General features: G+C 33.1%; 1 protein-coding gene and 1 long non-coding RNA gene across 2 annotated transcripts in view; one reads left to right on the top strand and one right to left on the bottom strand.

Moving 5' to 3' along the window:
* LOC125276438 (fibulin-7) overlaps positions 1 to 11,601 on the top strand; it is a 35,141-nt gene extending 23,540 nt beyond the window's left edge. The window contains exons 6-8 of the mRNA XM_048203894.1: positions 2,032 to 2,169; positions 4,397 to 4,535; positions 10,247 to 11,601. Of these exons, the coding sequence (XP_048059851.1) occupies positions 2,032 to 2,169; positions 4,397 to 4,535; positions 10,247 to 10,622 (653 nt within the window). The 3' untranslated portion in view covers positions 10,623 to 11,601. The remainder of the gene's footprint in view (positions 1 to 2,031; positions 2,170 to 4,396; positions 4,536 to 10,246) is intronic.
* Positions 2,065 to 8,037, bottom strand: LOC125276440. The gene is made up of 3 exons (XR_007186664.1): positions 7,369 to 8,037; positions 2,273 to 2,577; positions 2,065 to 2,161 (listed from the first exon to the last, which is right to left on the bottom strand). It is a non-coding gene; the product is annotated as an uncharacterized LOC125276440 (long non-coding RNA).
* Positions 11,602 to 13,348: the final 1,747 nt, after the last annotated feature.

Raw genomic sequence — 13,348 nt, 5'->3', positions numbered from 1 at the left:
AAAATGCTAATCAATGCTAGAAAATGATAATAACATGTTAAAACATGATAGCAACTTAATAATTAATGCTATAAAATAATAAAATGCTAAATCATGCTAGTAACATGTTCATTGATGTTAGAAAATTATATAACATGTTAAACAATGCTAGCAACATGTTAAAATGTTCTAGCAACTTGCTAATCAATGCTAGAAAATAATAGCAAATCATCCTACCAACATGCTAAAACATGCTAGCAACTTGTTAATCAATGCTAGAAAAAAATAGCAAATCATGCTAGCAAAATGCTAATCAATGCTAGAAAATGATAACATGTTCAAACATGATAGCAACTTGCTAATTAATGTTAGAAAATGATGATAACATGATCAAACATGACAGCAACTTTCTAATTAATGCTAGAAAATAATAACATGGTCAATCATTTTAGCAACATGCTAAAACATGATAGCAACATGCTAATCAATGCTAGAAAATGATAATAACATGTTAAAACATGATAGCAACATGTTAATTAATGTTAGAAAATGATAACATGTTAAATCATGTTAACAACATGTTAAAACATGATAGCAACTTGCTAATTAATGTTAGAAAATTATAACAACATGTTAAAAAATGATAGCAACTTTCTAATTAATGCTAGAAAATAATAACATGGTAAATCATTTTAGCAACATGCTAAAACATGATAGCAACATGCTAATTATTGTTAGAAAATGATATGTTAAAACATGCTAGCAAACTTGCTAATTAATGCTAGAAAATAATAAAATGCTAAATCATGCTACCAACATGTTAATTAATGTTAGAAAATGATAATAACATGTTAAATCATGCTAGCAACATGTTAAAACATGCTAGCAACTTGCTGATCAATGCTAGAAAATGATAATATGTTAAATCATGCTAGGAACATTCTAATTAATGTTAGAAAATGATAAAATGCTAATTCATGTTAACAACATACCAATTAATGTTAGAAAATAATAACATGCTAAAACATGATAGCAAATTGTTAATTTTTTGTCAGCTGAACCCCTTTGACCTCATATTTTTTGTCCCCCTGAGATTTCTAATGTTGATTAATGGTCACGTGACATGCAGGTAAACAAATAAAATAACCTGTTTACTAAGTTTTTTATTTTGATTGTTTTTATTTCAAAATTATTATTTTAATTTCAGATTTTTATGATTTAATGTATCAGCTTTTTTATCAAGAGTTTGGTGTATTTGGTTTTGTTCTCAAAACTCACCACACTTTTCGATAAAATAACTGAATATATTAATGAGAAAAGGTCTTGTTAATGATTTTCAGGTATTTAAATCAACAGTTTTTCAATAACTGAAGAAAATGTAAAAGTAAAAAGTGCTTTTTACACAATAACTGACCTGATATTAAACATTGGGTTGATTTTTCCATTTGTTGACATGAAATGGTTTGATTCAGATGGTCAATATCATTTATTAATTTTGGTGTCCACCTTATAGATAATCACCATATAATTTATAATGAAACCAGCATATTTAAAATATATAATTTCAATCATATCATATCATAAAGTATATTTTATCACATTGCTACTACCGTAAAGCAAAATTAAATTATTACCGGATAGCTTTCAGAATAATTTTTATTCATGTATTTTTAAAAAGAACATTTTAATGACTGAATTGAATGAAAATAAATGTACTATTGCTTAGAAACTTAGATGTTATGAAAAACATATTACTTTAGCTAACTTTGTATCTGTATCTGTGAGCATTTTACCCCGAAATGTGCCACCTCATACATTTGTATTATTTTTAAACAAAACAAACCGCTTTTATGATTTATTTTCCCACAAAATTTGCTGCTCCATCAATGTTCAATAAAAACATATATATTTTTCTGCAATCATAGAAGTAGTGAAAAGCACATTTTCCATAAGCTGTGCCTGTAGCATTTTATTTATTTATTGTCTCGTTCCCTTTCTGTCAAATCCACACCTTTAATCACATGTTGAGTTTTGATGTGCGCATGTGCCCAGATGTGAATGAATGTGAGGTGTATAAGGCTGACCGTGGAGGGCCTCTGTGTGGCCATGCCTGTGTAAACGTCCCGGGATCGTACCACTGCTCCTGTCCCACCGGATACAAGCTGCTCGCTGATGGAAGAAGCTGTGAGGGTGAGCGAGTTTTTTTAAACATGCACTTCAAAATAAGTGTTTTACAGCCTGATGTCACCACAGGACCAAAGGAAACAGAAACATTCTGTCATTATTTACTCACCCACATGTCGTTCCAAACCGGTATGAGTTCTTTGCTGAAAGACGCTCTATTTGAATCTGAATCTGAAAATGCAACAGGCAGGACATACTCTGTAAAAGTCATTTGGACACCTTACAAAGACCTCCAGGGGTAAATGAAGCTGGTAGATGAAGACAAATAGTGAGGATGTGGAGGGAAATCGTTTGACTCAGTTTTTGGCTGGTGAGCTGACGAACATTTGGAGAGCAAAGGTGAGGGAGTTCTTCTGGCTGGTCTTCCAGTGGCTTGATATGAATCAATCCTGCAAACGATTTCAGCTCTTGGGTCTGTGTCGGCAGTGAGAAAATAAATAAGAATAAATAACTACTTTTCAGTAGCAGTGTCACTGCTAAAAATATCATATATATAAATATCAACTAAATAATAAATAAAGCAGTTGTCTTCAATAATCAATTTTGGATTTTATGTAGTGTAAAAAAACACAACTTGTGAAAATATTGACATAATTTTTGCAATTTTTTCCATTGTTGTTGTTTTTTTTTAATGTATTTTATATTTTTTTTGTAAATCATGAAATTGTATGTTTTCATACTTTTTTGTCACTACCGAAACAGTGTGTGTTTTAGTCATTGGCTGAGACTGATTTTAACACACTTCTGCATTTCTGATCAGGAAATATTCCTCTCACAGCCTCTCTTTCACAGCAGACAGATCATCATTCTTGAGTTAAATGTGTTCAAAAGTCTCAAAATCTGTGTATAACTTTTTTCCGAAACAGTCATGAAGTTGCGGTAGTGACATCATTGTTTTGGTAGTGACAAAAGGAACACGTAATCATTTATTTGGGGGAAATAAACACAATTTTAGTACAGTTATGCAAATCATTAGTATTTTAATATGTTTTAGTATGCGAGTTAAATTGTGTCATGTGATGTGGTCACTACCAACACATTACTGTCACTACCGAAACTGTGCATCACGACCGAAACATGGGATGTTTTGTCAAAAATAAAGTATATTGAATGATCAACTCAGATGTTATTATAGTGTTTGGTTCAATGTTTATTCAAACTAATGAATCCTTCACTTTGAAATCAGTTTGATAAAATTTATGACTTTACAAAGAAAGATTGGATTCAAAATACAAAAAATCTCATAAATTACACTTGAAATATTGTTAAAATTGTATTTGTTATTGATTTACCTGTGAACTTTTTTTAAAAAAAATTAGCAAGGTAGATGTAAACAAAATCTTAATAGGTCAATGTAACCCTTCTTATTAAATTATTTATTATTGTGTTTCGGTAGTGACAAATTTGGGGAGAGGAAAAATATTCCAAAACTTTTTGAAAATATTGAAAAATACAAAATGAGAATTAACTGCCTTACCTTGAATATTATACAATTTGCATACATACAAAATTTGTGGAAAACGACATTATTTTCAAGATGTTTCCAACTCTGACTTTGAACCAATTCTGTAGAATGACCCTTATATATATATAAATATAAATATAAAAATACAAATAATATTCACTAATGTTCTTAAATTCTTGAAATAAGTCTCTTTTTTGCTCACCAAGGCTGCATTTATGTGATAAACATACAGAAAAAAGTAATATTGTGAAATATAATTACAATTTAAAATAACTTTTCGATTTCTATGTGAAGATATAAATAAAAAAATCAACATGAAATGTAATTTATTCCTGTGATCAAAGCTCCAGTCTTCAGTGTCACATGATCCTTCAGAAATAATTCTAATATGCTGATTTGATGCTCAAAAAAACAAAAAAACATTTCTGATTATTAATGTTGAAAACAGTTGTGCTGCTTCAGATATTTTTCAGGATTCTTTGTAATCCAGACAAGTCATTGAAAGGATCATGTACATCAAGTGGCTTGTTGTAGCTTTAGTATTTCAACACGGGTGACGCTGTGTTACAAGATGATCTCACTCAGAAATCCAGCCAGGAACAGTCTGCGATCACAGAACTGTACGCAAATCAAATTTACAGTCCAAACCTGCAGTCCCGCATGTAGCCAACATTTCCAACTCACTATTTTCCTCAATTCTTCTCTCTTTCACTCTATTATTCCTCTCCTCTCCGACTCTAATGTCTCCCTTCCCTCCGGGCGCTCCAGATGTGGATGAATGTCTTACACAACAGCACAACTGCAGCCGTGGCACCACCTGTATCAACACCGGAGGAGGTTTCCAGTGTGTTAACCCCGAGTGTCCGCGCTCGCACGGCAACGTCAGCTACGTCAAGACATCACCTTTGTGAGTGAGCATATGCACACACTAAAGCAACCTAGTGAGCTGCCTGACTGTCACTGCCTACTTTGAAGCATACTAACTCAAGTGGAACCAGTGGTGAGCGGTGACTTCTTTAATTGGATACGAGTAAATCAACAGAGCGGCGTATTGGCTTAGGACACACTCAAAGACACGGATCTAAATCAGAGATGATAAATAAGAAACCATGGCAGGTGTCGATTTTATTGTATGACAGAAGTATTTTTTAATTAAGAATTAAAAAAATCAGTTTAATAATATAGCTGCAAGCAGCAATTACAGGGGCCAAACACAAAGAAGGCACAACAAATTATGCCAACATGACTGGGAGCATCTGACCAACTGCAACAATGAGCAATTAAATACCTATTGAGATCAAAAATACAGTCATTGATAAAGATTTACTGGTTTAACACTTTTGACCAATAGGTGGCGCTGTGACTAAATTAATGTGGTATGGTCAGAGTGAGGAGACAAATGACACTCGCAAAGTTTGGTGTCAATATGTCAAAGCATTGCAGAGATACAGCCTCAATAGTCATTTTGGCATCATGCCTCAACTTCGTTGCTGTGGTATACGAAAACGGTTTTGTCTATCGACACGAAATCCATAACTTTTTGCCAGCACAGTCTGAAGATGATACGATTCGATTTTGGTAAAAATTGGACAAACGGTCTTGAAGGAGTTCGAAAAAGTATGTTTTTAAAGAAATTATTATAACTTTTGACCACAAGGTGGCGCTGCCTCAAAACGTTTTGAGTACCTTCAGGGCATGGTGCTAATGGCACATACGTAGTTTCATAATGGTACACCAATGTGTTCGTAAAGTATAGCATTTTATATCAAAGTACTCTATTGAAGTTAATGGCAATTTCATGTTTTGTTCTATTATAGCGCCACCAAGAGGCATAATCCCACCATTTTTTTTATGTGTCCTCAGAGTGGGTGAAGATCATTTTGGCAAAATAGATGAAAAATCATAAATACAGTCAATAATAATGATTTAATTGGTCATGGTCAATGAAAACGTGTCAAATTTGGTGAAAATATCTCATTTTGTTTTGGAGTTATAGACATTTATATCTATGAGAACATAAAAAATGACCAATGGACAACTTTGTTAGCATTTTTTTGCCACTAACTATCAATATTTTGACATTTGGCCATTAGCGTATAGCCAACGACCTATGTTTCTGAATTTACTACAGTGGTTTAGTCTCGATCAGACTAACGGTTTTGAAGATATTGGCGAAAGTTGTTTTAACGCTAAATCACCACGTACAAACCTTATAGCAAAACCTAGCATGTTTGGTATCGTTGGACTCGACAAGGGAAAATAAGTTCACCACACCCAAAGTTATAAGCAGTTGAATATTTGATTTTACCACTAGGTGATGCTGGTTTGAAACTTCTCAGATTCCTTCAGGACATCGTGTAGATGATCCATACTGAGTTTCGTAACGATACACTAATGTGTTCATAAAATTTTACTACAAAATTCAAAATGGCCGATATGGGAAAATTGGATATCATTCGACTCGGCATGCCACCCCGAATCTAACGAGACCACTTTTTTCATGATTTTTGGATAAACCGTTCAGAAGTTATAAGCAAAAATAGCTATCTGTCATATCTCCGGACCAGTAGGTGGCGCTGTGCCAAAACCCTGCATATTTCCTCAGGTCATGCTTGTGATGACATGGACCAAGTTTGGTTTGAATATGATAAAGCATTGAAGAGATACATCCTTACGTCTATTTTATCGCAAGTTATTCAACAACGGTTTGACGAATCGACTTGAATTCCATAACTTTTTGTCGGCATGGTCTGAAGATGATCTGGTTAAATGTTCGTGAAAATTGCAACAACGGCCTAAGATGAGCTCAAAAAAAGTAGGTTTTTCGGAAAAATCAAATTGGCAGGAAAATTTTCATGACGGAAAATGGCGACATATGGTGCAATTGAACGGTCTCGAGCCAAGGAATCAATATTATTACTATAGTAAGTACATGCAGTAACATGTAACTACGTCACCTTAAAATAAAGTGTTAAACCCTTCTTCATTTGATTTAGTCTAGTTAGTTTTGTATCAAATACAATGTGATTTTCGGTGATGGAGATCTGGCAGCAACAGCAATTCGCGCACAGCTTTCTCTGCACGTTAAATACCCCATTTTTCAGCAACCAATAAGAACGCGGAACAATGATGATGATGCATAAGAACAGAGCGAAGGCGCCAAAGCTGTTGTGGACTCGCTTACCCCAAACCCTTGATAACTGGCACAGATTTGAAGAAAATTACAGTCGTTTGGCAAAATAAATAAATGACGGAGAGTTGCAGTACATGCGTATTTCCGACATTTTTATTATGTAAGCTTTATGCTACACCTCAGATTGAATGATTTTATGGTAATTTCTAGTGTTAATATTAATTAGTTCCAAACGGGAGCTTGTGTTTCCATAGCAAACACTCCTGGAGTCCCTCACAGCACTGGGGGCCACTAATGCCTCCTCTAAATCACTTGCCACTTGCCACCGTAATTTAAGTGGGTTACAATCATTTGTTTTTCTTGCATGACACTTTTATGCTTGTTTATTATGTAAGATGTTTTTTAAGCTGTGAATGGGCCCTTTGTGATCTGTGAGTCACTAAACCTTGAAGCTTTTAGGCATGCATGCTATTCAGTAACAGCACCAGAAATATCTGCAGTCATAACTGTGGCATAGTTCATGTTAAGATGTTGTGCATCTTTAATATATCAATACTGAAAAGAAACTCTATATCAAGCAGATGATTGCTGTTATAGGTCTGCCTACCTTTTAAGCAGGTACTGGAAGTATTTTTTCAAAAAGTCAGGGTTTAGCGTGATCTAGTTCGCCTCTGCTGGTGGATACTGGTAACTACACCATCTGAAAGCATGAATGTTTTTTTCCATTTCCATTCTATTTTTGTCACATAAGAAAAAAATTATGCATACATCATAATTATACAGAGGCCTTAAAGGGACATAGTGAAGAAAAAAAGAGATGAGATGGGAGGAAAAATTATTTGTCCATGCTTTTGAGTTCATTCACAAAATGTTTGCATTCCCCTGATAAACTTTTTTGTTCTCTCGCAAAGAACACAAAAGTTTTTGCGAGAGAACGCCAAAGCACCAACATATTATTTTTCCTCCCATCTCATATTTTTTTCCACCACCATGTCCCCTTTGGGGCTCCGTATAAGATTAAAAAGTCGATATTCTCAGGGAAAAAGTACAAATTTTGACATAAAATGTCAAATTTATGTCATACTATTACTAAGTCATAATAATGAGATAAAAAGTAATAGTTATGAGGAAAAGTTAAAATCATGACATCAATTATGAGAAAAATAAAATTAACATTTCGATTTTTATCTCAATTATAATTGACGAAGTCATAATGAAATAAAAGTTACTATGATATACTAAGTCATAATGAGGTAAAAAGTCATAATTATGAGGAAAAAATTAAAATCATGACATCAATTATGAGGCAAAAATAAACATTTAGATTTTTCTCATAATTATAATTTTGACATACTGAGTCATAATAATGAGATAAAAAGTCATAATTATGAGGAAAAAATTAAAATGATGAAATTATGAGACACAAAAATAAAAATTAACATTTCTATTTTTATCTCATAACTATAACTATGACATATAAAGTCATAATGAGATAAATTAGAACATACCAAGTCATAATTATGAGGAAAAAGTCATAATTATGAGGAAAAAGTTAAAATGATGACGTCAGTTATGAGACACAAAAATAAAAATTAACATTTTGATTTTTATCTCATAATTATAATTATGACATACTAAGTCATAATAATGAGATAAAAAGTCATAATTATGAGGAAAAAGTTAAAATGATGACGTCAGTTATGAGACACAAAAATAAAAATTAACATTTTGATTTTTATCTCATAATTATAATTATGACATACTAAGTCATAATAATGAGATAAAAAGTCATAATTATGAGGAAAAAGTTAAAATGATGACGTCAGTTATCAAGTCATGAGATAAAAGTTGAAATTATAACATACTAAGTCATAATTATGATCAAAAGTTGAAATTATAATCAATTATGAGACAAAAATAAAATTAACATTTTGATTTTTATCTCATAATTATAATTTTGACATACTAAGTCATAATAATGAGATAAAAAGTCATAATTATGAGGAAAAAGTTAAAATGATGACGTCAGTTATGAGACACAAAAATAAAAATTAACATTTTGATTTTTATCTCATAATTATAATTATGACATACTAAGTCATAATAATGAGATAAAAAGTCATAATTATGAGGAAAAAGTTAAAATGATGACGTCAGTTATCAAGTCATGAGATAAAAGTTGAAATTATAACATACTAAGTCATAATTATGAGGAAAACTTACAATTATGATCAAAAGTTGAAATTATAATCAATTATGAGACAAAAATAAAATTAACATTTTGATTTTTATCTCATAATTATAATTTTGACATACTAAGTCATAATAATGAGATAAAAAGTCATAATTATGAGGAAAAAGTTAAAATGATGACGTCAGTTATGACACAAAAATAAAAATTAACATTTTGATTTTTATCTCATAATTATAATTATGACAAAGTCATGAGATAAAAGTTGAAATTATAACATACTAAGTCATAATTATGAGGAAAACTTACAATTATGATCAAAAGTTGAAATTATAATCAGTTATGAGACAAAAATAAAATTAACATTTAGATTTTTATCTCATAATTATAATTTTGACATACTAAGTCATAATAATGAGATAAAAAGTCATAATTATGAGGAAAAAGTTAAAATGATGACGTCAGTTATGAGACACAAAAATAAAAATTAACATTTTGATTTTTATCTCATAATTATAATTGACATATAAAGTCATAATGAGATAAAAGTTGAAATTATAACATACCAAGTCATAATTATGAGGAAAAGTTACAATTATGATTAAAAGTTGAAATTATAATCAATTATGAGACAAAAATAAAATTAATATTTCAATTTTTATCATAATTATAATTATGACATACTAAGTTATAATAATGAGATAAAGTCACAATTATGAGGAAAAAGTTAGAATTATGACGTCAATAACGCATTTAAATTTTTATCTCAATTATAATCATGACATACAAAGTCATAATGAGATAAAAGTCAAAATCATGACAGTTTTGTAATAATTTTGTCTTTATGGTGTAATTATTCCAATTTTGACTTTTTATCTAATAATTTTGACTGTCAATTTTATCTCAATGACTTAGTATGTCATGTTTTTTCTCAGAATTATGAGTTGAAAACTAAAAGTCAAAATGATGTCAATATTTCTGTCATAATTATGATTTATCAAAGCATGATTTATTCTCTTATGTGGTGGAAAGGGGATTCCATATTTAAAAGTACACATATATTTTGACAGATTATTTTGCAAGCAACATAAATCACAAATACTGTATTTCATTATAAAATCATTTGTCTTTCATCATTTTTAGTATATAAATATTAAAATATGGTTTACTTTTCATCTTAAAAATGTGAAATGAGATATTTGCTAGTACAGTTCTCACTAAAGCAGGTTCTGGAACAGATCTGTAGTATTTCAAACAAGATTAATGAGGTGAAGTGTTCTGCCCTCCACCACAGCCAGTGTGAAAGGAATCCCTGTCCGATGGAGAGCCGCTCCTGTCCGCTTGCCGCAAAGACCATTTCTTACCACTACCTGTCTCTGCCGTCCAACCTGCGCACCCCGGCCACCCTGTTCCGCATGGCCACCGCAACCGCTCCGGGTCGGCCGGGTCCGGACAGCCTCCGCTTTGGCATCGCAGGCGGAGGTGACGCCCGGAGCATGTTCGTGATGCAGCGCTCGGACCGTCAGACCGGAGAGCTGATCCTCGTCCAACCCATGCGAGGCCCACAGGAGCTCAGCGTGGAGGTGGAGATGTCCGAGTACGCCGACCGCACCTTCCAAGCCAAACACCTGGCACGGGTCCACCTTCTGATCTCACCCTACGAGTTCTGAAGAGGCTGTATGAATGTTTAGACTTAAAGAGGAAAGAATGTTTTCCATATTGCTAAAGCTGAATGATAGAGTTGTTCTCAGAGGCGGCTCGGGTTTTGATGTTGGGATGGCGCAAAAATGATGGAAAGTGCAGTGGAAAGTCACGCTCATATGGAAGTGAAATTAAGTTAATAACTATAGAAAAATGAAAATTCTGTCATCATTTACTCACTCTCATGTTGTTCCAAACCTGTATGAGTTTCTTTCTTCTGCTGAACACAAAAGAAGATATTTTAAAGAATGTTAACTTCCATAGTATTTATTTTCCTACTAAAGAAGTCAATGACTACCATCAACTGTTTGATTACCAACATCTCCCTGTGGTGAAAATCAAGTTTTTAATGTAGTTTATATGTCTGTCTGGTGTTTTTAATATGCTTTAAGACGAACCATGTGTGAAATTCATAAAACTGCAGTGAACCACATTCTCAAACCCTGATCGCTGGTGTTTCTGACATCACAAACTACCGTGTATCCAATCACGTCAATGTGGGGGCGGAGTTTAGCATATCATTAACTATGACCGATCTGAAACAGGGAATCAGGTTATCCCAGTATATTTTTCTGCTGATATGAAAAAATCACGTAGATTTAGCAGTATAGATGTATCTTACGATGTTATGATGAACTATATGCCTTTAGCAACACATAATTAGCATTTACCTCAGTAAGTTGACCGAGTGGATCTCTGAGCTTGTGCGAGTGAATGGAGGCGGGGCTAATTAGCATATTCATAGATCCACATATAATAAATGAAGCAAGGGTGTAGAGCAAGCAACAACCTCTCTTGAAATCCAACACTGAAGTGACTTAATCTGCAATTCATCGACTGGCCTCTAGAGACAGGCTCCAAAAGGGAGTCAATCCCATGTTAAAATGCCCAACTTTACAGCAGAAAAAAACATGTTTACAGCCTGGTACAAAAAGTGGTTTTGGTCTATATAGCTAATTTTGCTCTTCATGACAACTGTGAGGAGGGTGAATTTTTTTATAACTCATCCGTTTAAATTATTTTAAGCCTTAAAGTTCTGCATAATTAAGGGCGTGGCCACTTGAGTGACAGCTTGATTGTTGTTGCTGTCACTACTAGCCGTTGTCTGCTGTCGGTCGCCTCAGCTAATTCCAGCCGCTGAACTTGGCATCTCTGCCGTGTTTATGCTTTTTCTGGATTATTTCATACAATTATCAAACGATATGTCTTGCTGTGTGGTTAATGGTCAAGACAGATGTGTGTGTGGCATTGGCTAAAAGTTTTGTCCATCAGATTTACTACAATGACAGTGGCTGGAGAATATGCCTCTCAAGACTCCACAAAATCCAACAGCGCTGCTTGGATATTATAAGTAAATCTTCTGCACTATTTTGAAAATGTATACTTTGGACATGGGCTCATTTGTTTGTGAGAGACCAATCAGTTTTACAACATAAACGCTGCTCAGATTGCATAATTTCTTGAAGAACGATGATGGAGAGCAGATCATTCAGAAGAAATATGATGCAAACAATGGACAATATATCAATATTTCATGGATTTAATGCTTTTGTGGACAAAAAGTGCTGTTGGATATTTTTCCAGTGATCGATATTTCATTACAAATGTATGAAGTCCCGTTTCGATTTTGCATGTTGTCTTTTGCACACCCGACACAAATGACAATATTACTGTTGCTGGAGCATCTATATCGTAAAACAGACACCGCAGATTGACAGAAAACCTTTCAAATTATGTATAATTTGTCATCTTTATTAATATTTTAGATAGTATCTAAGATAGATAGCTCCTTAACCTGAGCTAACTTGATCACATTGCACTAGGTGGGCGTGGTTTCAGCAACCAGGCACCTTAGCTCCACCCACGACCCGCCTCTTTGCCCATTTTCAGTTATCCGGGAGTGATACTCGCTGCCAAGATGGCGATGACCGGCTCCGCCCACTTTAGGCTTCAAAAATGCTCTTCAGAAACCTACGCCCATTTTTTTTTTTACAGTCTATGGTATAGATTTACGTTCAAGCTATTTTAAGGCATTACGATTTTTTTCAAAGGAATTTTATTTTTAAATATGTAATTTTGGTGATCAAAGATGAGTTTTGAGGGACAGAATTGTTGACTACAGGCCGACTTTAAAATATCTTTTGTGTTGAACAGAAGAAAGAAACTCTTTCACAAAAATTACACACTTCACATCTGATTCAAAAATACAGTAATGGCCAAACATGAAACATACACAGCAAAAATAAAACTCAGAGTACATATGGTCCCTCTCTACATAATGTTAAAATAAGTTATATGAGATAATTAAGCAATTAATTAAGTGATGATTGAACATTAATGATGAACACCTGCTGTTAACAAGCAGAATCACTGTGTTTCTCTTCAGTGATTCTGCTTGTTAACAGCAGGTGTTCATCATTAATGTTCAATCATCACTTAATTAATTGCTTAATTATCTCATTAATGTTAACTCTGCTTCAGTGTTACTTTAACACTATTTAGAGAGGGACCAAATGTACTCTGAGATGAGTTGATTTAACTCTGTGTACAAGGGTTTTTATGTGTTAAGAAATAAAGGTTGATGAAAGTGGAAAAACAGCACAGTAAAGTGTATTACACACATGTAGAAGAAGAAAGAACTGTAAGAGCTTTATGATTGGTTAGATCAATCAGTAAGGAAAAGAATGAAAGTCTA

The sequence above is a fragment of the Megalobrama amblycephala genome, linkage group LG10 (assembly GCF_018812025.1).
Source record: "Megalobrama amblycephala isolate DHTTF-2021 linkage group LG10, ASM1881202v1, whole genome shotgun sequence".
Taxonomy (NCBI): Eukaryota; Metazoa; Chordata; class Actinopteri; order Cypriniformes; family Xenocyprididae; genus Megalobrama; species Megalobrama amblycephala.
This window is presented reverse-complemented; position numbering and strand designations above follow the sequence as displayed.